The 27,555-nt window shown below is 44.8% G+C and overlaps 1 protein-coding gene across 1 annotated transcript in view; it reads left to right on the top strand.

Moving 5' to 3' along the window:
• LOC129343925 (guanine nucleotide-binding protein G(o) subunit alpha) overlaps nucleotides 1-27,555 on the top strand; it is a 221,155-nt gene that overhangs the window by 77,486 nt on the left and 116,114 nt on the right. The window contains exon 3 of the mRNA XM_055000328.1: nucleotides 23,666-23,807. Coding sequence (XP_054856303.1) covers nucleotides 23,666-23,807 — 142 coding nt within the window. The remainder of the gene's footprint in view (nucleotides 1-23,665; nucleotides 23,808-27,555) is intronic.

Raw genomic sequence — 27,555 nt, 5'->3', positions numbered from 1 at the left:
GCTTGGGAAACAGAAACACTTTGGCAGGGCACCTCAAAGAAATAACGCAGGTACCAGGCAAACCTCACGGAGCCAGACATTGCACAAGCAAGGTGCCACTACTGAAAAGTCCCTGTCTCTGGTTGGCACCTCTCAAGGTGGGAGCATAGAGAGCAGGGCTTGTGACACTGATTGGCTAGTCAGTATGGGAGGAGGCGGTCCTTCAAGTCTCCCAATCCCAACCCTATGGGCCAAGCTACACATGACGAATGACACTTGAACAGCAAGTGGATTGAGTGGAGAGCAAGTGAACAGGGAGAAATACACTTGCTGTTCAAGTGTCATTCGTCATGTGTAGCTTGGCCCTATGTCAGCTCCTTCTCCTGGCACGCATACTACACCTATTTGCTAGAGGCATTGCCAATGTTATCACATACTTTGCAGGCACTTCTGAATTTGGGAGTAACACATGAACCTCATCTGCTACTCCTTGCTGGTTTGGAAGAGTCTGCTTTTCTTCCTTTCATATTAGTTCACATCATTTTTCTAACTACTTCCTATAGTCTAGAAATTCTGTCTCACTGTCTAATTACAATGTTGGTTATTAATCGATTGATTTAGATATTTGTACCCCACATTTCTTCCAGTGGGAATGTAAAAAGGCTTATAACATCATTCTCCGCCCTGTTTCTTTCATATCCTCACAACAACCTTGTAGAGAAGGTCCGGCTGAGAGAGAATGATGGCCCGAGGAGCCCTTCCATGGGAGAGTGAGGTTTTTAAACTGGGTCTCCCATCTCCAAGCCCTGCCATCTAAGAACTACAGCACCCCAAGCAAGAGGATTTCTTTTCTGACCAATGCCTGTGCAGCCCCCCTCCCCGTTTTTAAGGTTCTGAGAACAACCTTCCCTAAGAGACACCAGGTGTTTCCTGGAGCCTAAATGTAATTCAAACACCATCATTGCCAAGAAGTCCCTGTCAATTCAAGTGCGATAGAAATGAAAAATATGTATGTTATCAACAGGTAGAAGCGTTCAAAATAAATAGCGATCCCATTTGCTTGGCATTCTGGGGCTTTTATGGTGGTTAATGACAGCTTATGGGTTTATGTAAGGAGGCAAAGCTGTTTTTAATAGCGGTCCAGTTTGAGGGCTTGTTTTTTAAAAAAACACAAACCAATCGTTTGGCTTTAAAGTGCCATCCTGAATTTGAGGGTTGGGAATGAGGTGAGAAAGCAGAAGGGGTGGGCATCGTCCGTATTCCCCTCCGCCCCCGCCTGCCACATCTTGTCATGAACCGTTAAGAGGATTAACGGAACAAGTGTAATTCACCAGAATGGCATTACGTAACATTAGCAGCGATCTGGTGAGAGTTCTAACTTTTAGCCAATTGTTCAGCGAGGTGAGTAGAAAAATCGACTGATTTTGCCAAGGACCTCGTTGCTTTTCACACCGTGATGAAGGATTCTCTGTCTTTGCCATTCCACAACAACTGCTGTCTTGCCCCTAAGACTCGCTGGTGCTGTTGGCCACCACGCAAACCCACTGGGCTAGCTGGCGGAGGGAATACAGCTAGGCCAGATTTGAATTAGTTTCGAGTTTCTTTTAGGGCATGTCTGTGCTACAGATATAAACTGATTTGACAGCGAGGCTCTGTCTCCCTAGAGATCTCTGGGAATTGTAGTCTGGGGGGGGGGCTCTAATAAAGCATTCTCAGAAGCCTTTCCAAACTGCAGTTCCCAGTTCTTTGGGGAAAGTCATTACGATCCACTCCCCAAAGCACTTTTTCTCCCAACCGGGCTTGTTTTACATATTAGACCTAGGAAGAAAACATTGTTTGTAGAGAGGAGGTAAAGAAGACAAGTGAAGAAGATGGAAGAAGGAAGTGGGTGACTGGAAACACTTCAGTTTGATGTAGTGGTTAAGAGTGGCAGGAATCTAATTGGGAGAACTGGGTTTGATTCCCCACTCCTCTGCTTGAAGCCAACTGGGTGACGTTGGGTCAGTCACAGCTCTTCGGAGCTCTCTCAGCCGCCTCATAAGGTGATTGTCATGAGGATAATAACAACACACTTTGTAAACTGCTCTGAGCATGAGTTAAGTTTTCCTGAAGGGTGGTATATAAATTGAAAGTCATTATTATTGTTGCAAAGAGTCCACTCTCCAATGAAACTATCATGATCATTCCTGTACGCGCGCTGAGATGTATGCATGAGAGTTTATTTCGTTGGAGAGTCGGAAAAGTTTATTGTTCAAGGTGGATTGTGTGCCGTCCCCTGAGGAAGTGGATTGCATGAAACAAGACGAAATAACCGGTTGCTTGTAAGGGTGGGGGTGGGACCCTCCGGGTGGGACCCTCCCGGGTCCTCCGTTCTCCTCTGCATTCCACCTGCAATTGAAAATACAACACCAGGAGATTTATCCCCTTTGGGAATTTCCTTTCTTCATCTCCTCTATGTTTTGGACCCTCGTCCAGCCACGCCACTTTGGCGGGAGTCTTCAGTCTGTGGAAAACAATCACGTTCATAATACAATTTCGAAGAGCGAGCATCTCCACCTGACTGAGGGATCGGGACTGGGCTGAGGGGATACGGTCTGATGGAAATACTTGATATGTATACACCTTTCATTATACTGAAGTGAATTAATTTGTATTTATATATTGCACAGTATTGCCCTGCAAATATTTTTACATGTATCTTAAGAATATACACATTTGAGTAATCTTGATTTTTGTTGGTTCCCCTGCTTGTTCAGCTCGTTTTTTCATTGCATGTTCAAAGACTGGCATCTTTCTTGCCCCAAATGGTAAGATAGTAACCGAGAAAACACAATTGTTTAGTGTTGCTGTGATTTTAAAAAGAAATGCAAATCATCACAGACAACAACTGTCCCCCGACTGTATCATTTCAGCCTGCAGTGAGGAGATAGAATGATTCTCACATGGGAGGTGGGAATTATATTAGACTAGAAATAACAACCGTTGTGTGAAAAAATACAACAGGCTCTAGAAAAGTGATTTGGCAGGCCCCTCCCGGTGGCAAGCGGGTGGTTTACAGCGGCCTGGAGGCCAGAGTGGGAGGGCCCTGAGGGGAGGCACGGGGAGGAGTACTTAGGTTGTCAATTCGGTGGGTCCCCTCCTGGCAGCAAGTGGGCGCTTCACAGCAGCCTCAAGGCCAGAGTCGTCAGCTATGCGCCTGCACAAGAATAAAAAGTAAGTCATTGCCAATACGGCTTGCCTTTTATATATTAGGATACCAAAGGAAAGGGCTCTAACCTAGCTTTCTCCCACAGATCTAAATTGAAGATTCATGCCAAAAAATGCCTTGCAGTCTGAAAGGAACATTTCGCTAACTTAAGAATTTTAAAAAAAAAAATTCTGATGACAAATTTTGGAATGTAATTACAATGTAAATGAAAGTAATAAGGAACACTTACTAAATATCACAGTCCTTGCAAGAATGAAGCATGTTCACCGTTCGATTTACATACTGCCCTTCAGGACAACTTAATGCCCACTCAGAGCGGTTTACAAAGTATGCCATTATTATCCCCACAACAACATTATTATCCCCTGTGAGGTGGGTAGGGCTGAGAGAGCTCCTAGAAGCTGTGACTAACCCAAGGTCACCCAGCTGGCTTCAAGTGGAGGAGTGGGGAATCAAACCCGGTTCTCCAGATTAGAGTCCTGTGCTTTTAACCACTACACCAAACTGGCTAGTTTAGTTAATGCTTTTCTGTTTTTCATAAAGGTGCTGGTACACATATATTTGCCCTGACCTGTATAGCCCAGGTGACCCTGATATTGTCAGATCTCAGAAGCTAAGCAAAGTTGGCCTTGGTTACTAATTGGATGGGAGACGTCCAAAGAAGACCAGGGTTGCAGAGGCAGGCAATAGCAAGCCACCTCTGTTAGTCTCTAGTTCGAAAACCCCATCAATGGTCACCATAAGTCAGCTATGACTGGAGGGCACTCTCCTACACCACCCATAGATATGATTGCACTGATTTCCACCAGTTCCCTACAAGGAGCTTGGAAGAGCCCCCCAAAAGGTGCCAGTATGCAGTACTGGTGAGCTTGGAAAAATTGGCGAAGAGGAATGAGAAACAGATGGCATCAGAAGAATAAATCAAAGTCACCCTTCCAAATACTAAATGGTTGTATGGTGTATAATATTACTCTTTTTTGTAATTTACACTGAAAAGGGATCAGGTATGTTAACTGAATAACAGGAAGGCTAAGATTGCAAGTTAATTGAGAAGGGAGTAAAAAAGGTGAGGTAAGTTTTCCAAACAGCTTCTCTTATTGCTACAAGACCTTCAGATTGTCCCAAAGAGCCTTGAGAAGTATCTGTTGACCTCTTCTAGAACAAAACAGTCTGCACAAGCAAAGTACACCTAATGGCCTGTATCCTATCACTCCACTCAGAAATGTTCCAAGACTTCCTCCAATCTAGTTGGCAGAGCCGCTTAAGTTGGAGGATGTCTCTTAGCCAGGAGGACCATCCTCCATCTTTTCTCCATCCATCAGGGTGGCTTAGAGCAGCTCCACGGTGCCTACCAGTGTATTTCCTGGTAATCACCTACATCTTCAGTCTTGAGGATTAAATAGGGTTGCCCGGCCAGCAGGAGGAAATGGAGGGACAGGGCCTGGCATACTGGCATCCCGCCAGTGCAATTACACCACTTCTGGTGAAAACCATACTCTAGGATTTTGCAAAAACTCTATGGTTTTTATCATAGAGGGGTGTTTTTGTTTGTTTTTTTGCAAAATGCTGGAATGTCAAGCACATGATCTCCCCCCATTTCCAATGACAGGATGCTATGAGGCTATAGCAGAAGCCCTAGAATCTCTAGGATTAGAGGAAATGGGTCTTTAACAGAGCAGGAAAAAACAGGGAGTTTTAGGTCACTGTCTACCTCCTGATTGACTAGCAAACCTCTGATCTCTTCCCAGGCATGTATGCCATATCCATGAGCCTCAGCTTAGCTCTAGACACAGACTCTCCTATATCTCTGAGACTGGTGGCCATGCAAAGGATGGACCTTCCCCTTTCTTTGGAAGCTGAAAGTACACATGATCTCTTTCACAAAGTAAAGACCTTGCCTTTGGATCTGCAGGGAACACCTATTCAGAATCTGCTGTCTCCCTCTTTCAGTAATGCCTTTGAATCTACATTATGTGGAGCATCCCAACGTTTTATGATTGTCCTGGCTCCTGTGGCAGCCATTTTGTGCTGGTGTCCATGGCCTTTCCTCAAAACTCCAGAAGTTCCCACAAGTTCAGTTTGGTTTAGCGGGGAGAAAGGAAGTCAAGAGCTAGTCTTCAGAAAAGATGAAGGGGAGAAAGACGAAGGGTAAAAATACTTTATCTCCCTCCTGAAATCCCTCCTGATCTGGGGTGGGAATGATGAATCAGAAGTACATCTCTCCTTTTCCTCCTCCTTTCAGAAGCAGGGTCACAAGAAGGGGGGGGGAGGAAATGGTTCCCTACATTTGTGTCTCTTTGACATGCTGTGACATGCTACTCAGAATCCTTCCCCATGTACCAAGCCTGAGGGCCAAGCTACAAGTGATGAATGACACTTGAATGGCAAGTGTATTTCTCCCTGTTCACTTGCCCTCCACTTGCGCTCCACTCGATCCACTTGCCCTTCAAGTGTCACTTATCACTTGTAGCTTGGCCCTGAGAAGCTTGGTGCATGGAGTGCCACTCGGAGTAAACTTGGTTGACTATAAAGAATGCTATCAATCTTGTGATGAGATTGTGGCCCTGCACTGTTCTCATGAACTAAAACAGCTCTGGCGGGATGTTATTTGCCCTGCTGGCGGAGTTACATGTGTCTGGGATGCTTACACATGGAACCCTGTGGCGGGGCAAACAACACTCTCCCCGGATCATTTTGGCTCAGAAAAATGGTGCAGGGGTGGGGCAGGAACCCATCTCCCCCCCCCACATGCCATAGTCTGACTTGTGACCCCTGCAGTGCTTCTAAAAGCTGCAGTATGGGTGCAACTCCCCATAGCAAATTCTTGTGAAATTCATATGACGTTTGGCCCTTATTGTCTGCCAATCACAGGGACAGACTTGGCACATTTCTGTTCCTTTCTTGTATGTTTGAAATGCACGCGTGCACACACAAATCATTCCCCCCACCCCAATTCATAAAATTCATCTTTCTGTCTTGCAGTGTACAGAACTTGCTGTAGGGAATGACTTTATATGAGAAGCCTGACTGGGACCTATGTTTCCTGTAAATTGATTTCTCCAGACTCCCCATGCATAACTTTCCTAAGCTCAGTGGGAACTGCAGTTTTCACAGCCCAAATTGATCTGGAAGTCCAAGTGTGGGGGTGGAGGGGACTAGAATTCCCATCAACTCCAACCAGGGCTTTTTTTCTGGGAAAAGCAGTGGTGGAACTCAGTGGGTTGCCCTCGGAGAAAATGGTCACATGGCTGGTGGCCCCGCCCCCTGATCTCCAGACAGAGGGGAGCGGCGCAGAGGGCAATCTCAACTCCCCTCTGTCTGGAGATCAGGGGGCGGGGCCACCAGCCATGTGACCATTTCCAAGAGGTTCCGGAACTCCATCCACCGCGTTCCAACTGAAAAAAAGCCCTGACTCCAACCATCCAGTAAATTCTGAACACTGGCTACTAGCCTACCAATACTGTAGAAGGCAAATACATTTGAAACACTGAGTTTGTAAAAATTCTGACCAAATCAGCAATTGGAGCATATCGTGTGCTTGACTCAAGAGAAAGTGAGAACTAAAAGTACAGAAGTTCAACGACTGAGCATATTGTTTGCATAGATCACAGTATCACCAGGTTGAAACTGATCAAGTTCTAACCTCGCCCTTGATGCTTCTGAATTAAATCCCAGAGTCCACGGCAATGAGAATTGATTTATTTGTTTATTTCCTTTATGCCCCACTTTTCTCCCCATTGGAGACCCAAAGTTGCTTACATTGTTTTTCTGCCCTCCGTTTTGTACTCAACAACAACCCTGTGAGGTGAGTTAGGTTGAGAGTGTGTGACTGCCCAAGCAAGCTTCCATGGCAGAATGGGGAATCAAACCTGGCTCTACCAAATCCTTGTCTGTCCTTCTAACCACACCACCACGTTAGGTCTGAGGTCCTTCTTTTTCAGAGCTCTCACTCCCTAGAAGGGATCTTTCTAACCATAAATATGATGGAAGCAATTTACTCACACGTTTGCTCTGGTATTCCCTCAAATGACCTCACTTCAAACCAGTAAGGTTTGTTACAAAATCCAGATTTCCCACAGGTAATCTGCCCTTTTCTACATGACATTAGACAGGCAATGCAAGATGGCAGCTGAGTGGTTGAGTTCATTCACAATAATGCAGAATGAAAAAAATTTCCACCCAAAAGCCAATCAGTATCTTGCACCAAGACAAAGGAAGGTAGGAAGGAAGGAAGGAAGGAAGGAAAGGAAAACCTTGAGACTAACTCTGACCTATATACTCCAGACAACCCTGATCTCACCAGATCTAGGAAGTTAAGCAGGGTTGGCCTTGGTTAGTACCTGAATAGGACAAAGACTAGGGTTGCTATGCAAAGACGCCTCTGTTTGTCTCTTGCCTTGTAAATACCAACAGGGGGTCACCGTAAGTCAGCTATGACTTGACGGCACTTTCTACCACCGATTCTGTCCCACCGAAAGGTGTATGAAATCGAAATCCATCCAAACACAGAACAGAAAATTTTCCATTAAGACTTCAAGAAAAAATGCTTTCAATATGATGGTTCCTTTCAAAATCGCTCTTTTAAAAAAATCACAACACTGCTTGTCCACAAAATTTCACTTGACAATGAAAGCTGACTCTACATGGGATAGTCCGTAGTTTGCTATCAACCGTTGATCCAAAAATATTGTTCTGATTCGAAGCTGAAGGATAGGAGTTAATAGTGCTGGGCATTAGCTAGACATTAATGGCTGTCTGGGAAAAGGTGATAGCAGAGAATAATCCAAGACAGTTTATCTGATTAAGGTCTGTTTTCCAATTATTTGTTCGACCTATGTTTGGCCTTGCAAGGATCCACTGTTTAATGTTGACTGTTTTCCCTGTGGGAGAATGTCGGTTTTATTTTATCAGATTCATTGAGCTACACAAAACTCTTGTGGCATTGCAAGACCTGACATACAAAGGTTGGCACGCCTACTGATAGCCACATCTGCACAATAGAGCCAGCCATGACACTGAAGTAAGATTCTGACTTTAAAAAAAAAATAATTTCTATCTGCAGACATTACCAAAAAACCAAACCACCAGGGTTTGAGTGGCATTTGGAGTTTGCTTTACATATGTATGCACGTGCTGTCAAGTCGCAACCGACTTATGGCAACCCCAGCCAGGGGCTTTCAAGGCAAGTGAGAAGCAGAGGTGGTTTGCCATTGCCTTCCTCTGCAGTTTTCCTTGGTGGTCCCTCATCCACGTACCAATCCTGCTTAGCTTCCAAGATCTGACGAGATCTAAAGCAAAAATGATACTCAAAAACTGGCAGTGTTCTAACATGGTAGCCAGAGGCCTATGAGAGTTGAAAAGGGATCAATGTAGGTGAAGGAGGGTCTTCAGGAATTATATTTATACAACATGGATTGTATGGTTGGAAAACGTGAGTAGGTGCAAGTGTGCTGCCCCCCCCCCACTCATGAGCAAGTGTGCTAGCCCCTTGCCTTCTCTTGTGTACAAACTAAGGCCATTTGAAAAGCATCATTCTGGATCACAAGAGGACAAATCCTATGCACGTATGGCTTTTATATGCATAGGCCTGTGCCCATGTTTGTGGAGGGGCGAGGCTAGTGGGCTACATCACAAGGAAGAGGCCGGACCAGCATGCTTGCTCATTGACATGTCCCTATTTATGCCACGTATACAAGGCTGCTGTCTCAACTATATGTAGAAGATCTTGGTATACAGAGACTTTGGGCATCCCCGATCTAGAAAGGTCTAAGAGTTGCTCTGCTGATGATGCACTTGGTCTCAAGGTCCTCATTTTACCAAAGACGAGGTATCACCTTACCTATATTGGATGAGTCCTTGCGCTTCTGACAAGTAGCTACAGTATTCTTATTGATTAGTGTTGAGAGTGGTGTCTTTCCAAGGACATACCCTTTGACCAATTTGTGCTTGGACAGGCACCTTGTCAAAATGTGCCAGTTTGCTGAATTATATTTGGGGTGGTCACCTTTCCAGAGGACGGTACTGCTGCCAGAAAGTGACTTTGACTATACATTCAGGGTGCAGTCCCATCCCAACAGCAAAATACAAATTGATTTGAAATGCCCTTGTACTTCTGTTGTCTAAGCCGTAGGTAGTAACAACAACTGTGTTTATATACCGCCCTTTTAGATAGATTAGTGCCCCACTCAGAGCTGTGAACCAAGTCAGTGCTATTATTATCGCTGCAATATAGCTGGAGAGCTGGGGCTCTGAGGAGTGGCTTACTTAAGGTCACTTGCCAATCTCACGGCAGTAGTGGGAGTCGAACCAGCAGAGTGCTGACTCACAGCCGAGCCACTTAACCACCAATGAGCTACTGCCGTGAATGTAGCAGGAATGGCCGGAAGAGATGAGAAGGGGAAACCCTGCTCTGGCTTGCCTCTCTTGCTCGCCTACCTCTGGCTTGACTACCTCTGGCTACTTCTCATCCCACCCTTTGCCACACCAGCAGGGGGAGGGGTTGGAAAGGTGAGCAGTTAAGCAGATAAAATTTAGGGGAGAGAAACTCTAGCAAGTCAGTGGAGAGGCAAGTGCAGGGAGGGAAACGGGAGTTGACACAGTGCAGCAACAGATAGCAGGAACCAAAGAGCAGCAAGGAAGAGTGCGGGGAACAGTCCTTGCAGATCCCCAGTCATTTCTTGCAAAGCTGAAACCTGAATGCAGCATAAATTGTACAAACAAGCAAAACAAGATTGGGGCGAGCACCTGTTCAGAACGTTAAACATTTCACCTTGCTGTGTTGGAAAGCGCCTTTTGTCCGACGCTTCCTCGCCTTTTGAGAGCCAAAGACTCTGGTCAACTTTGACCTAAGAGGCAGTTTTGAAATGGGAGCAGCTGAGGCTGATCGGGCCAGGGACGTTTCTTGAAGCAGAACGCACGTTAGGTGTTCAGAACGGGTTCCCCTGTTGCTGTTGCATCAGAAGCCTGACAGGACATGTAAGGATTGGTGGCAAAGGTAAACTTTTTTTTAAAATATATATTTATTTTATTTTATATATAAAGAAGTACAAGAACAGTCAACACTATACATAGATACACATAGAAACCAAATAGTTAACATCTAACTAGGCAATCTGAATGATTATATATACAAAGATATGTCACCAACACCATAGAGATTCATGTGGTTTGATTGAGGGTAAACCTTTGAAAAGCTACTGTGGCCATCTTCTCGAAGGTCCAAGGCAAAGAGGGTTGCAGGTTAAATTGCAGATGGTGTCACAAAGATGTTGTTCATTATCATGTATGCAAAATCAAGCGCTTTCAGAGGGTTTAAAGGGGAGATTTTCATTGGGAGTTGATGAGGAGAGCATTCGCTATGTTGTGTAGCTGCTACGTAGAGGCAGAGAAGAGCAAATAGTCCCTATTTCATTTCTTCGTAGATGTGTTGTTATTTTTGCCAGTGGCTTCAGTTCACTCCTTTTCTGCGTTGGTTTTATCAGTTCACCTGTATAGGGTGGACATGAACGTGCGTGTTTTAAAACACAATTTGCATGTACACTGTACATCATTTAAAATCGTTATATTTAATTCTAAACAATGGCTTCAGAGCGTAGATCAAAACATATGTACAATGGAGCCGTGTACAGATAAGGAACATTTTTCTACAATCTGGGGTGGGTGGTTGAAGAGAAGGGAAGGGAAGAAGGTACAGCCATTGCCAGGGAAGGCAAAGAGGAAAAGCAAGAGGGACAGAAGGAATGGGGAACCGAGACACCAGTTTTAATGTATTTTTTGCATGTTGTTAGCCGCCCTGAGCCCATCTGTTGGGAGGGGAGGGTATAAATCAAATCAAATAAATAAATAAATAATAAATAACCAACCCTGCAAGTTCTCATAGGTTCCCTGCTTGTATATTTATAAGAGTTGATATTTTTATTGCACAAATGTTACTGGAAAATGTGTTGATTTTGTGGGGGGAAATTAGTTTGAGGATACAAAATGCCACAAAAATCAAGCATCATAGGTTCAATGTGCACATGGTAGAACGAAATGGGGATTTTAGAATGGAAACTGCTAGGGTAAGACATTAACATCGTCTCTGCATAGGATCTGTTGCATAAAATGTTTTTTCTGCTTGAAGGTGCCTTTTTCCAAATGCTTGTGTCTAATTGGCTCCTGGGCATGATAAGAGTCATTGTCAGAACTAGTTCACACAATATATTTTCCACCTGTGTGAACAGTTGTGCTTTTCCTAGGCTGCAAGCTCGGCTAGCATTTTATGCAATTTCTGTAACTGTTGAGCTAGAAAACCATCAAGGAAGCTGTCATGAAGCTTGCTGCAAGTCAGAAGGAGAAAAGCTTGCAAACCGTTCTGTGACATCAGAAGCATTGAACCAATGGCAACTTCCAGAAGTAGTGATGCAATATACATACATTACGTTCAGAAGTTTTGGGGTATTCATATATTTAGACGCTTATTCTTTTCTTCAAAACAGCTTAAAAATAAATATGAAATAAATACAAATAAAAATAAATACAAGAACACAACTTAAACAGAAACAAATACAATATGGCAGGGGTGGCTACACTTGCTTAATGTAAGAGCCACATAGAATAAACATCAGATGTTTGAGAGCTGTGAGACATGATGCATTGAAGTGACTTCAGATGAGGAGGTGGGTTTGGGGGAGTGTCCTGAAAGTGACATCACAGGAAGGGGTGGGGTTTTGGTGCAGTATGCTGGAAGTGACATCATCGGAAGGGGTGGGGCTTGGGAAGAGCCATCACCTGACCTTTGACTTGGAAGTGACATCACAAAAGTGACATCACATCCTTGCTAGGCATCACCCTCAAAGTCCCCAGATATTTTCTGAGTCAGACCTGGCAACCCCAACATTTTTATTGAAAATATGAAAGACATGGAAAGAAAGAAGGAAGAAAAAAGGAAAAGGGAGGGAAAGACATGGAAAGAAAGGAGGAAAGGGAGGGAAAGACATGGAAAGAGAGGAGGAAAGGGAGGGAGGGAAATAAACTAGACTAAAATAAAATGTATGGCCACAGCGATACTCGGAGACCTCCGGGAGCTGCACAGTATGTCTAGAAGAGCCACATGTGGCTCCCGAGCCGCAGTTTGGCCACCCCTGCAATATGGTATTGGAACATCCTAGGCTAGTGCTGGTTTCATCAGTTCACCTTAGACCAATCAACAAACAACAAGCCACAGACTAAGAGCCAGCAGCCCAAGAGTACTTTGAGTGTTGCCCTTTGGCTCACATCACTGGCTACTCCCTGTGAATACCTGAAAACTCAGAAGTAACAGAAGTTCGGCCCAGATCTCCTTCAGTGGGCAAAAGTATGTTCCCAACCTAGTTCCTTCTATTGCAATGCGGCAATAATTTGCAAGAATAGCATGAGTTCTCTGTGATATAAGAGCAACTCTGCCTATGGCATTAAGAAAGAAAGGACACAGGAGAACGGAAAATCAGGAATGATGTTCAACATGGCCTAAATATGGGATAAATCCTGCATGTGGGTTGGATTTTTGGGACCACTTGCCTGCAAGTTGGTCCAATGGAATTCATCACGAGTTGGCTTGCTTGCTATCTATATATAAAGACAAGTGTCCTGATTGACTCATCAACACCCAGCCCAAACCCATAGACCTAGAAACATGAAATTTGGGGAGAACATTCATTTCATGATGTAAACATCCACTAAGAAGGGATTTTAAGAAATTCGCCCCCTAAGGGGGTAAAAAGGGGTAAAATATATTTCTCCAAAGAGATACAGCTTCCCTGTGTGGCTGGCAGGTTGCTGCTTGCTTGCGCCCCTGCCCACTACCAGCTTGGCCACTCTTCCCTGATTGGGCCAGCCTTTCAAAATCATTTGCATATGCGGGATGATTGGGGCTCACAACGTTCTACAAAGTTAGAACACAGAGGTCATTTGCGTATGTGGCCTGATTGGTCCTCACCCCTCACATTCTAAACTGTAGTTGCTATTGGGAGTCATTGAATGTGTTCTGAGGTAAAATGCACCTCCCAGTCTTCCCCTAAAAGTTCACTAGGGTTGCCAACTCAAAAAACAAACAAACCCACAAACCCAAAAATATTACATACCCATAAGTATTATAACTGGACTTAAAGTAGTTAAACACCATAGCAAAGCATGGGTATCAAGTTAGTTGATTTATATTTAGATTATTTCTCTGTCTTCTCTCCATAGAGCCTGCTCAAAGCAGCATACAAAGTAAAATGTAATTAAGAACATAAACACCATAAAAGTTAATAATCTATCAAAAACCCAGCAAAGGCATAAAACAGCCTAAAACATACAACACATTAAAACGAATCTCCTAACAAGGCAACAAGCCTTTCTACCCTTTACGGAAAGGTGCACTGAAGGAATATGGGCTGATTCTAGATGCACAGCGAAACTTTCCGGTGATTGCACACAAAAATCCATTTTTTCTCCCAATATCATCTGACATTTTACTGTGCTTTTGCCGATCAGCTCTCCAGTCTTTTCATAGCAACATATTACAAAAAGGCTGGTTTCAGGGTGTGATGAATCAGCTCTAAATTTGAATCGCTTTCAAGATCCAGAGAGGATGTTTCTAAGGGGTCAACCGCTTTGCAAAAGACAGCTGGCCCCCTTTTTTTCCATTTATATCACAGTAATTAACAAAGGCTCTCTGGTCAGAACAGGATCTGATCATGTGTTTGAATTATGTGCATTGAGAGACAATGGGATACAGCTGGTTTGCCACACCCTCCGCTACAAGTCTTTTGCAGTATTAACCAGTAAAATAATAAGCAGGGGTTGGTACAAAGTGTAGCCAGGACTTGAAGGAGGCTGGAGGAAGGGGGAGCACATCAGTGGATTGCAAATGAGAATATATATCATCATTGCTATGAGATCTGCTCCACTGAAACACGGCAAAGATGTATTTGGCAGATAGGTGTATATTCACATTAATTGAAGCCTGCTGCTTGAAAATAAACCCTGCCTGGCGGTTGTTTTGACCAGTATTCGAAATTAACTCCCATCATCAGCCTTGGTCCTCTGTGAATCCTGGCCCTGTCCCATATGAACTTTCCGTTTTGCTTGCAATGGTTGTGCTGTGAGTCAGCATCATATCCAGAACAGTTGGGGTGTTTGTGAACATTTCGTGAAGTTACAAAAGCTAGAGGGCGGGAGAGGCTCATAGCCAAAAGACAACCAGTTTTTAGGCAATTAGATCAATATATTTTGTTTGACCCTGTAGCTTGCACTATCCAGATATCTCAATCGGGACTCAAACAGACAAGACATGTGGAGTTTTATTTACCTATTTATTTACCTAATTTTACCTCTGTCTTTATCCCCAATGGGGACTCAAAGCAATTACATCACTCTCTCCTCCGTTTTATCCTCACAACAACTCTGTGAAGTAGATTAAGTTAAGAGCATATGACTGGCCCAACGTTACCCAGTGAGCTTCCATGGCAGAGTAAGAATTTGATTCTGGGTCTCCAAGATCCTGGTCTGGCACTCTGATCATTATACTGCTCTGTGGGTGGAGCTCCTGGCTTTTTTTCTTCCTCTAGACACCAAGCATTGCTAAACTATCCCCCTGCACTGTTTTCCTGACCTGAAAAGTAGCTTCAGAAGCTGTCGTTAGGGCAAATAGCTTCCTGGAGCCATTTTAGATCAAGAAAATGGCAGCCGGGGAAGACTTCACACACACGCACCTCATGCTATGGTCCCAGTCCAAACCAGACCCCTTTGTGCCTGCTAGCTCTGTTCACAGAACTTCCAGTGCCTCATCTGTTCAAGCGAAGCTTGCCAAGCCTCTCGCCATCAAGCCCCATTGCTCTCTGCCACTCCTAGCTGTAGTGGGAGAAAATTTTTAAAAAGCAATGATGCTGACATCATGATGTCACTTCCAGGTAAAAGCCAGAAATGATATCGGGTAGTTCTAGGAATTGCCAGAAACTCTATGGTAAAACCATAGAATTTCCAGCGATTCCTAGAGCTACCAGGTTTTACTTAGACGTGACATAGTAACGTTACACATCCCTCATGTCTCTGCAACCTCCAGATCAGGTTCAAGGTTTGGGTCTTAAACTATAAAGCCCTAAACGGACTGGGACCAGCATACCTGAGGGACCGCCTCTCCACGTATGTACCCCAGAGAGTGCTTAGATCAGCAGAAAAACACCTACTGCTGGTCCCTGGCCCTAGGGAGGCTCGACTGGCCTCGACCAGGGACAGGGCATTTTTGGTCCTGGCCCCAACCTGGTGGAACTGTCTGTTAGAGGATACTCGGGCCTGCCAAGACCTTGTGTCTTTTTAGTGGGCCTGTAAGACAGAGATGTTCCGTCAGGCATATGGTTGAGGCCAGTATTTAGATCCACCAATTGGCCTCCCTACCTGTCTCCTACTAGTGTGTGTGTGTGGGGGGGGGGGCAATATGGGTCATCTGCCCCATGTAGGAATAGTGATTAATTGCGCACCAACTCATGTCCCCCACCCCCTCTCTTTTTCTTATGGACTGCAGGGAATGGTGAAGGGAATCCCCATCTGAGATATTAGGAACTTAATGTAGAGCTTGTTTTTATGTTGGTGAATCTGGTTTTTATGATTATTTGATGTTATTGTTTTATCGATGTATTTTTATCTGTATGTTGTAATCCGCCCTGGGCCCGTTTGCAGGAAGGGCGGACTATAAATTTAATAAACAACAACAACAACAACAACAACCAATCAAATGCAGAGTTTAATCAAAATTCCAATCCAATAGATACAGGAGACTCAGCACTCTTGCGGTCTTATGACCAGGGCCGTATTATTCATAAGGCTGACTAGGCTAAAGCCTAGGGACCCTGCAGGGACTAAGGGCCCATCAGGTTTTTTTTGCTGAGGCACACCTCCACATACATTACAATTAATTGATTCTCTTATATAACCTTTATTAATAAGATAACTGCTTACTTTCTGAAGTAAAATAAATTGTCTCTTATATTAAAACAATTATCCATACATTATATATATTTTTAATAAATAATAACCATTTTATTCACTTCAAAATATTACAGTTTTGAGCAATTATACCCTCAAAAAGTGCTTTCTTGAAGAGTTCTACTCACGTAATAAAACCATTTTAAAAATTGTGAATAGAATTCTTCAGGAGACCCTCAAAATGGATAGAGGGCTATGTACTGCCTAGGTCTAGTACCTACTGTACCAGGGTCAGGCTGTCAGCTGTAGTGGGGTGAAAGACTGAAGTGCCGGAGGGGCCCCCAAATACCTAAAAGCCTAGGGGCCCGGCCATGGGTTAATATGACCTTGCTTATGGCAACTCCATGGAAGCTAGCAACACGTGGCTCTGGGACCCATCTGACAGACCTAACTCTTTGGCTGAAAACCACTGCCTTACATACACAACTGACTTTCAGTGACCCCAGCAAGGGGCTTTCAAAGCAAGTGAGAATCAGAGGACGTTGGCCAGTGCTTTCCTCTGTGGAGACTTCCTTGGTGGCCCCCCATCTAAGCACCAACTCTGCTTAGCTTCTGAGATCTGATGAGATTTGGTTATACCATGCTGCCTTCCTTCCCTCACTGCTCTATTATGACCTCAAAATCATACATTTACCTCTCCTACTCCTTTTCTGTTTCATCTCTGTGTTAAATCTTGTCATTGAATTCCTCCATTGCAAAGAACAGGCAGAGGGCCTCCATTTGTGTCCGCCATTTTGTGTGACTGCTGTTGGGAGGCTTTAATCCCCATTTATTAAGCCCATGGGACAGACTTCTTTCTTGTTTTTGCCGGCTGCTGTTAGCAGAAGAAAAATGACATTCTGAAAGGATCACACTTTTGTGCTACCACACACATTTATTGAGCACATTTTGCAAAGTAGAATCATTACCCAAGATACTCTGTTGTCCCAAAGGATGTAGTTAGTAGAAATCTGCGGTCCAGGTAGGGGGAATGTGTATCTCTGTAAGCCTATGTGTGTGTGGTGGGGGGAGGGGTTTACACCAAATCTTTTACAACAATATATTTGTTTTGCTTGATTCCCCCCAGAGTCTCTGCTGGCCCAGGCACCACCTGCTCTTTGTACGAACATGCCTTCTACGATATGTTTGCCTGTTCCCAGAAATGAAAATTGCCGATGAGTTCTGGTGTGCCTGTTCATTGCTGTTGATTTCATGGCACACCTGTTCCCCCTAGCCAGGCTTTTCTTTGCCTGAGCCAAGAAAAGGGATGAAGGAGCAAACATTGGGACCTCGGCGCGGTCCCATTGCATCCTTTCCTGTATCCATTGGCAGGCCTGGTTTAGGGAAACACGAACAGTAGGCCACGGCCACACTCTGACAATATAGGAAGGCAAGACAAAGGGGGGCCACTGCCTTCACCTGTGCCAAGATAGGAGGAGGGGTTGATAAGTTCAGGCCCTAGGTGGCCCAATGCTATCACTATCACCTAGGGTTGCCAGCCTCCACGTGGTGCCTGGAGTTCTCCTGGAATTACTCCTGAGCTCCAGACTACAGAGATCAATTACCCTGGAAGAAATGGCAGCTTCAGAGGGTGGGTTGTATAGTATACCATAAAGTCTTGGAGAAACAGAATGCCTAGAATGACATCACGTCCCCTCTTTGCTCCCCACTCTCCTCAAACTCCACCCTTCCCAGGTACTGGATCCAAATCTTCAGCAATTCCCCAAGTTCAGAATTGGCAGCCCTGCCACGATCCAGAAAGGATAGGCTGAGATGGCTGCTGAGCTGGTGAGCTTATACCCTGAAAGTACAGCAACTGCCCATGGATGCCACTCTGTATTCCAGCCTTGCTTCTCTGCCCATACGCAAAGCATGAACAACAGGGGAAGATAAGCAGCAGCAGTCTCACCGGAGGAGCAATGCCTGCATTACCATAAGAGAGAAAGGCCATTTCCACTCGGCTTCCCTCTGCCTGTAACGACCCGGTAGATCGCGCAAAAAACGCGGAAGATCGCATTTTCTCGCGTTGAGATTTGCATGACATCACGTGACGTCGCGCAAATCTCACGCGCGAAAACGCGATCTTCCGCATTTTTTGCGCGATCTACCGGGTCGTTACGGGGAGAGGGAAGCCATGTGGAAACGGCCAAAGAGAAAGAGAGGTGTGGAACTGAAGTTGCCTCCAGGCAGGGCTGGTTTCTTCCTGTCCTTCCAGGGTTGTGTGTGTGAGAAAGCTTGGGCCCATGTGGGAGGAAGTGTGCTGCAGAGAGCCTCAGGCTTTAAGGCTTCTCACATGACACTGTGGGTCAGAAAGAAGGTGCAAGCAACACCCACACTGCCAGTGGTATCACCAAACCCATAGCCTACCTTCGTTAGGGGAGAGGCCATGGATTATTGGTAGAGCATCTACTGCACATGCAGAAGGCCCCCAGTTCAATCGCTGGCATCTCGAGTTAAAAGGATCCGGTAGCAGGCGCTGTGCAACACTCACACCTTAGCCCATCATAGAGCCATAGAGCAGGGTGACTGCTGTGAGGATAATAATAACATACTTTGTAAACCGCTCTGAGTGGGCATGAAGTTGTCCTGAAGGGCAGTATATAAATCGAATGTTGTTGTTGCTACTGACCTTGATAGATGAAGGGTCTGACTCAGTTATAAGGTAGCTTCATGTGTCCAAAGCTTTGAGGGTAAGAGTTGTGACTTAGTACATCTCCTTCGCAGGTCTCGGATTCAATCTCTAGTATCTCCTGCTAAGAGGATCAGGAAGTATATGATATCAAATACTTTTATATAAGACCATGGAAAGTTGCTGCAAGTAGGAGTAGAAAAGAGTGTCCTTCATAAACCAAAGTTCTGACTCAGGCAGCTTCATGTGCTAGTTGTGGCAGGCACATTTCCAGATCGGGCTTCAAGGACATTAAAAAAGCATCAGCGATTTCCCCACGATCAACCCTATAACCCTCTCGCCAATCCCAAGCTCATCTTAGTATCGATGAACACTTAGTTAGTGTTAGTCTGCACTAGTCTGCACTTAGTTAGGCCATGTTAGTCTGCACTAGAGCAGCAGGCTTTGAGTATCTGAAGAAGGGAACTTTGACTCTCAAAAGTTTGTACCTTGAAAATCTTGTTGGTCTCTATGGTACCACTGGACTCAAATCCTGCTGTATGAAGAGTTAGCCTCAAAAACATAAAAGAACCACTTAGGTTCAAGTGTTTTTATGCGTTGTGTTTAAATAGATCGCTTCTTTAAGCAACCCTTACTTCTGCTATGCTTACACCCTGCTATGCTTACAGTCAGAGTAGCTAAAGGTGGATTTTTTAAAAAATGAGAAGTATGATGGTCATCTTGAAAAAAAGCTGCCGTGGGCAGATCTGGGGTGGTCACAGTGGTGGTGTTTTGAACACCAAAAATTGGGGTGGGGATACTGAGCTTTTTTGCCAGAACATTCTTACCAACTGAAATCTCCTTCTTCAAATGAAAGCACCTATGCCACAAATTTTAAATGCTTAGGGTTTTTTTTGAAAGATTCTCAAGTGTGGCAAACGGTTGCTCTGACTACGGCCTTGAACGTAATTGCAAGAAGGGGCCTTCACAATGCTAAATGCACTCATCACAAAAGTAGTGTGGGCTTTTGTGTTGTGCAATTAAGGCAGTGGTCCTAAGCATGCTTACTGTGGAGAGCAGCCACGATGATTAAGGAGGTGGAGCACCTCTCCTAGGTAGAATGCTTGAAGAGCCTGAGGTGTTTCTGTTTAGAAAAAAAAAAGACGGCTGAAAGGGGGCATGGTAGATTTTTATAAAATTATGCATGAGGCCGAGAGACTACACAGAGAACTTTTTCTCCCTTTCCCTAGAACTCAGGGACAAACAAAAGGAAGTAATTAAACTGTGGGATTCACTGTCTGTGGAAGTAATGGTGACTATTAGCATCGATGGCTTTAAAACGGGATTAAACACTGATGGAGGACAGATTGATGGGAACCAAAGGGAACCTAGGTATTTAGAGGCAGTGACCTATGAATTCCATTGCTAGATGCAGATTTTGGGGACAGGGAATGGTATGCCAGTGTCATGCCAGTGCACTGATGTCACTTCTGGAAAAAACTGGAAATGACATCATGGGGCATTCTAGGATTTACTGTAGAGTTTGCCATGGAGTTTTTTGCAGATTCTAGAGGGTCCCACTATGTCACGTCTGGTTTTCGTTCTCCAATTTGCTGCCATTTTCTCCCTTCTGTCTTTCAGGTGCCAGTGGGCAAAGGTGAGGTTTGCCAAACCTAGCTAGGAAGGCAGGCTTTGTCTTCCATGTCCTACATGTTAGCCCTTCTGTGCAACTGGGTAGCTGCTGCGTGAAATAGAAGGTGGATTGTTGGTCTGATGCATGAGACCCATTGGACTCAGTGAGACTTGCTTCTGAGTACATATTTTTTTAGGGTGGCTCTGTCATTTTGATAGGAAATAATGTGATAAGCCCAAATGTTTGGTCTATATTAAGAGAGCTGGTATAGTATAGTGATCAAGTAACTGAGCTGTGATGCAGCACTTCACTGGTTTGAATCCCACTACTGCAATGCACTCACCATGTGGCCTTGGGTAAGCTGCTCCTCTCAGCCTCAGCTGTATGGTGGGGATAATAATAACACTATTCACCGTTCTGGGAGGGCACTAATCTGTCCAGAAGAGTGGTATACAAATGAACTATTGTTGTTATTATTACATATGTGCAAGAGGCCTGAGTGGGTATCAAGATTGCTCATGCTGGCCCAGTCCACAAACCTACATCCCCAGTTTGCACAGGAACTTACAGCTCAAACACACCTGCGGATATTGCTTGACTATTCAGAAACTGGGCACACAGACATGTGCTTTCTAGGAACTTTGCTTAAGACGGAAGCCAACCACAAGCAATCTGCAAGTCCCATTGAACCGCATGGAACTTTCTTCCAAGTAAGGCTGGCCAAATGGCCCTCTTTGGCTCTGGCAAATCTCCCACTTTGGCAGCCACCTCCTGCCATTAATCTTTGTCCCTTACTGCTATTCTATAGGGTGAGAGGGAGAAATGGGAAGGGCAAAACAGTGTCCTGTAACACTGTGACATAACTTCCAGCTACATAATCGAAAGTAACATTGCCATGATGTAGGACACTCTAGGGCTCACCCAAATCTCTGTGGTTTTTCCGTAGAGTTTCAGGTGAGACCGTTAAGTATCCCTGCAATGCAGTGACATCGCTTCCTGTTATGCAGCTGAAAGTAATGTTGTGGCTCAGCAGAATGCCATTTTAGTCAATCCCAGGCCCCCTCACCTGCAGTCATTACAAGCAGACATCTTTAGGATTTGTCTGTAAATGTGTATATTCAGTGTAGACATCTTTGCAAAGCTGAAGTTCAGACGAAAGATTTTGCCTAAGAGCTGTTGAAAAGAAGTCTCCATGAGAAATAGTCAAAAGGATCAAAAGCTCAAGCTTCCAGGATCAAAAGCTCAATCTATCTATTATTTATGATTGGAATTTTTTTACGCCATCCTTTCAGGGAAGTTGCCTGAGGCAACTTACAAAATAAAACCTAATTAAAAAAAATAAAATACAATTTAAAAATCAAACATTAAAAGTTACGAATTAAAATCCAGAATTTATAAAAACCAGCCAGAGCATAAAAACAGAGCTTGTTAAGCAGCTTAAAATAAGTTTCTAGACTAGAAGCTCATCATAGAATTTATATTTGTATACCCATCTTTCTTCCAAGCATCTCAGAAGGAACCAAGGCAGGTAACAACAATGTAAAAAGAACACAAATGAATGTGAGCAAATCAAACATTAAAAACAGCATGTTGAAAAGAAAACTAAAAACAACTCATGCCCTGATCCACAGGGGTTCTCCATCGCAAGCATGTTTGGAATGAGTTCCTTGAGGTTTCCAAAATGGAGGATCTGCTTTATTAAATAATAATTATAATAACTGCGCTTATATACCCGCTCTTCTAGATAGATTAGTGCCCTGCTCTGGGCGGTGAACAAGGTCGGTGTTATTATTATCCCCCCAATACAGCTGAGGAGCTGGGGCTGAGAGGAGTGGCTTACCCAAGGCCACTTACTGAGCTCATGGCAGTAGAAGGATTCGAACCAGCAGAGTGCTGATTTGCATCCCGACCGCTTAACTACTAAGCTATAAGTCATTTGCTCGTTTGTTTCTGTAAGTATTTAATGAACTTTGTATATGCCTGTGTATGTCTTTTTTATTATTTATACCCCACCCTTCATCCAAGAAGTTCAGGGCAGCTTCTCTCCCCCTTTTACCCAGAGAGAAAGTGGCTGACTCAGTGCCCCCCGCCCAGTGAATTTCATGTCAGAATAAGGATTTAAATCCTGCTTGAAGTGCTGCAGCACATAGAAATAATGTCTAATATATAACCAGACCCTCAGGAAAAGAGAAAGGCTTGGTAGAGGAATTCCTGGCTGTGTCTACAGCTAGCCTCAGGGGCTTCCTGTTGAGTTCACAGCAGAGGTGAGGCAAAGGGGGAATTCTCAGTTCATTCATAGATCCTGAGAGCCAGTTTGCTGTAATGGTTAAGACCGGCAGGACTCTAATCAGGAGATCCAGGTTCGATTCCCCACTCCTCCGCTTGAAGCCTTGGGTCAGTCACAACTTCTCGGAGCTCTCTCAGCCCCACCCACCTCACAGGGAGATTGTCATGAGGATAATAAGAACACACTTTGTAAACCAATCTGAGTGGGCATTAAGTTGTCCTAAAGGGTGGTCAAATGTTGTTGTTATTGTTGTTACTATTATTGACTGGTTTGCCAACGTAGTGTAGGGTGGTTGCCGTGAAGATAAAAACGGAGGAGGAAAGAACGACGTTGTTGAGGATGTTGCTGGGGTAGAAGTAGCAAAATAAAGACATTATCCTGTGAAGAGCAGCAACACGTAAGCTTTTCTCCGAAGGTTCCCCAGGGACAGACAGAGAAAGCTAGAGGGGACTGTGGCACAGCTGGCCGCCTTTGGTGATTATGGTTGCTTACCTTATCCCCTCCCTTTAACTAATTTTCCCTTGGGGTTAGGAGAGGGAGGAGCAGGGGTAATTAGCAGCTAAGGAGATACGAGATAAGCAGAGATAAACAACAGATGGCGAAAGATGGCTAGAGGCTCTGCGATTCCCTGCAGCTTTCTCTGCGTGTCTCCAGGGAATCTTCTGAATTCTCAACAGTGAGAGCCCAACTCCGCAGTACTCCTGCAAGTAGCACTGGGTGTGGTCAAGCCTGTAGCTGCTCAGAAGACCTGAGAATGACCTTTTCCTTTTCCTTGGCTTGGTTTCTTCAACATGCCATTAAGATGCGCCAAGATAAGACCAGTGATCCGACGTTATACTTGAATTTTATCTGTACATGTTTCTATCTTTTTATTGTAATCCTGCAATTTGTATTAGCCTATCCTGTATACTGCTATGCCATTAAAGGTCCTGACTGGTGGACTTTTCAGACTTTACAGGCTTTTCTTTTACTTTCTCTCTTCAAAAGGATCATTCATGAAGATGGCTTCTCTGGAGAAGACGTGAAGCAGTACAAGCCTGTGGTCTATAGCAACACGATTCAGTCACTGGCTGCCATTGTTCGTGCAATGGACACCCTGGGCATTGAGTACGGAGACAAGGAGAGAAGGGTGAGTCAAGAAGCAGGCGACACCAGTGAACAAATGCTTTGTGAATGGCGAATTCATTAAGGGGGGAACCTTTTAGTTTGTATATTCATATCTTAAGTATATGCAGGAAAGGGAGTATTTGCCTACCTGAGACAGATGTCATTAATGTGCTGTATGCATAAATTGCGCAGGCAAGCAAACTATTACATCAGTTTGCATGTGGTGTCAAGTATGTGCCTGATACATTTGAAACAATGACTCATGTGACAGTGGGCAAATCCACAAGCCCTTGGCACGTCCCGGCGTTGCGCTAAATATTCGCCAAACACCTGGAAGTATAGCGTCTTTCTAGCATGATTTCAGAAATCGCGCTAGAAAGACGCTATACTTCCAGGTGTTTAGCGAACATTTAGCACGACGCCCGGGACACTCTGAAGGCGTGTGGATTTGCCCACTGTGAAATCATGTGCTTCCTAAGTAAATTATACAAAGTAAAAGAGTTTTCTAAAAAGAAATAAATCATTTAAAAGGCTGCATGTTCATGGGGAAAGTAACATGGAGGCCATGGAAGAAGCATCCCATGAACTGTAGAATCACATGATGCAAATCTGAATATTTCTTCCGTATTAGGAAAAGAATATCCCTACCTATAGAAGATTAATGTGTCAGGGAAAGATTAAGATGAAATAACTGTCCCTGAAATGCTAGTTTTCTATAAGCATGTACATTGGATCATTGAGACATGCTGTCTCTCACTTGTTGACTACAGTGGGACAGCCTAGCAGGAACTGCAGCAGGGAGGTTACCTGATTAAGTACATCATGTGACATCAGATTCTGGTGTGTACTAAATGGGGCTGAGCAAGAGAGATCACTCACACTCACACATGACAATCTACTTTGGCTACAAATATGACTTCGAATTCCTGAGAGGAGGAAAGGGCCCGGGGCCCAAAGGGTGGTCAGGGCCACTGGAGATATTTTGATGCTATAGCAGAGGGAAGCAGTGCATGGTGGGTTCTTTTTCCGTTTTCAGTAGACATGGGCACGAACCGCATTACGAACCAAAAAAACCCCACGAACCGCCAGATTGTCTGTTTGCAATTTGGCGGTTCGTGAGGGTCTGTGGCCAACGAACCAGCATTTGTTGGAAGCCTGGTTCGTTGCGTTCGCCCACGGTTCATGAAGCCAGCCAGTCAGGCACCATCAATCAATTCTCTTGGAAATGGAGCTGGGGGAATGCCTGAACTCTGTCTGCACTCCTTATGTTGCCCTGGAAACCCGAATCGAAGCCCAGCTTACCTTGATCAGCAGGTCTTCCTTCCAACCATGGAGCTGCAAATTGGTTACAATTGGTTACATGGGAGAAGACACCTGGGGGGAGGGAGGGGAAGGGGGGTGTTTTGTAGCCATGGGCACTCCAATCCCATCCCTGCAAACCCTGATAGGCAGTTCTGATGGCCACCCCCTTGTACACTGGGCCAATGTCAACTGGTGGCTCTAATTATATCGAGTGGGAGTTTCCTGGGGGCCTCGGATTGGAGAGGGTATAACTCTAATATCCCTATTGCAATCTTGACCAAACATGGATGCTGGCTGGAGGACAGCCTGCTAAATACTCTCTGTGAATATGGGCTCTCTAAGTGCAATGGGAGCTGTTCCGATGCCCACAAACTGTGAACCGCGAACTGGTTCGGTAACGGGAAATGTTCGTTTCGTTTGTTCAGGTTTGGCAGTGGCACTCAACCACAAACAGCAGGTTCGTTAATATTTTTTGGTTTGTGCCCATGTCTAGTTGTCCGCTTCAGTGGCACCAGAGGGTTATAGGAGAGCAGCACTGAGACTTGGCCACAAGCCATTTTGCAGATAGCACAAAACACCTAGGTTCCTTCCTTTTGTCAAGGTAGCCCTCTGGCAAAGTTACTTGCTGACTAGGGTTCTGCAGTCACAATTGGATGAGGCTAAAGCATTGTGTTTTTCCGTGGTACATTCCCACAGCCTTTCAGAGACTGACCGTGCGATCCCTTGCTGAATACCTCCAATTGAAATCTGTGGGCTTGCCATGGCAACCACCAACACCTTTCCTGGTACCCACCAAGTGCTTTTAGAAAGTGGGGAGGGACAAATGAGGGTTTTCCCCAGGAAGGCTTCTGATTGGCCAAAGGAGATTTGATGGACTGTGCAAATTTTTTAAAATGTTGTTTCTGCAGCAGCTGCCACTGTTGCGCAAGGAGGTTTGCTGTGTAAATGAAGGTAAGCTGCAGCAATCGTTGTGTGGCAGACTCTGCCTCCTGCGGCAGCCATTTTGTAACAACATCCGGTGGATGCGCCTGCCACGCTGTGTCAGAATTACAAAAGTGGGATCTTTGGCAGGCTCAGAAAAGTTGGGGACCCCTGAACTAGAGTAACTCTGGATATGATTGCTCTGTGAGTCTCCTTAGGAAACCATCCTCTTAACAGGAAAAAACAAAGTAGTGGTTGCACAGTTGTAATGTGTTAAAGCATTCATGTCTCTGCAAATCTTGGTGCTTCTTCTGTTTAAGAGGCCCAGACCCTTTCCTGGTCACCTCTTTTGACTCCTTTAGAGGGACACCCCATGAATGTTATGTCCTCGTGCCCTTGTGAACAGGTCAGCATTTCCGTTGCTCTTCTAGTATTTCAAGGTGACATTTGACTGTAATCCTGACAACAGCCCTCTAAAGTAGATCAGCAGAGTAGCTGAGACGCATCCGTAAGGCCATGTGTTCCTGGCTAAGGAGGGGTTAGAGCTGGGGACGTCTCAGATCCCAGTCCATTCCCTGTGCCTCTCCAGTTGCATCATTTCCTGTAGCAGAACCAAGGGAAAGACTCTGTACCAAAGGAAAAATCTGCTGGAATCCCAAAGATTGGTATAGAGGCACCTCTGCAAGGGAGGGACCTGAATTTGAACTGTTCTTCCTTCCCGTTCTGGTGAGCCAAGACATCCTTTCAATAGTTCTGACTCAGTTGTTTGACGACTCCCCCTTCAGATGGTCCTCTTAATTACTGGAGGTTATTCTCCAGAGATAACTTGTTCCTGGAGAAACCAACCAATTATCTTTATCTTGCCAGTTGTTTCTGTCTTCTTCTCCCGCTGCAGTTTTTTGTGCTGCAGAAGAAGCAGTTATTCCCCGCAGTGGGACTGTAACATTGTAGCTCAGCGATGGCAGCCCAAACTCACGAAGCAGGCTGGGTTCAAACGTGCACAGTGATGAGTCAGCGCTTGGCGAGGACTCGTGCTTGAATGTGTGAACTGACTTTTCGTCTGTGACATTAGATCCGTGATGGGTTTGTCGCTGTGCATCGCTTGATGCTTGCAGCCATTTGATGGGTGTGGAAACCAGTCCAAAAAGGCTCCAATGTTGCAGACAATGAGCAGGACCACAAGTGACAAAAGGCACAGGTTGGACACTTGTCAGCTTCCCTCAAGTTTTGGCGGGAAATGTAGGCAGCTTGGCGGAATGTTGGACAAGTGACAGTTGAAAAGTCCATTAGACAGCAGGCGGAGAGCCAAGCTGTGAGACCAGGATGCCTACATTTCCCATCAAAACTTGAGGGAAGCTGACAAGTGTCCAATCTGTGCCTTTTGTCACTTGTGGTTCTGCTCAATGTTCTTGGGAATGGTCTCTAAAACAATCTCTAGAGCAACTTCACTAGAAACGTTAACTATGCCACATTAGTACCAAGGCAGTTTTGGGATTTCAAATTAAATGCCGTTAGAGCAGTGAGATGGGGTTTTCTACGCAATATGG

The sequence above is a fragment of the Eublepharis macularius genome, chromosome 16 (genome assembly GCF_028583425.1).
Source record: "Eublepharis macularius isolate TG4126 chromosome 16, MPM_Emac_v1.0, whole genome shotgun sequence".
NCBI classification, from domain to species: Eukaryota; Metazoa; Chordata; class Lepidosauria; order Squamata; family Eublepharidae; genus Eublepharis; species Eublepharis macularius.
Note: the sequence above shows the minus strand (reverse complement) of the source record. Positions and strands in the feature narration are given on the sequence as shown.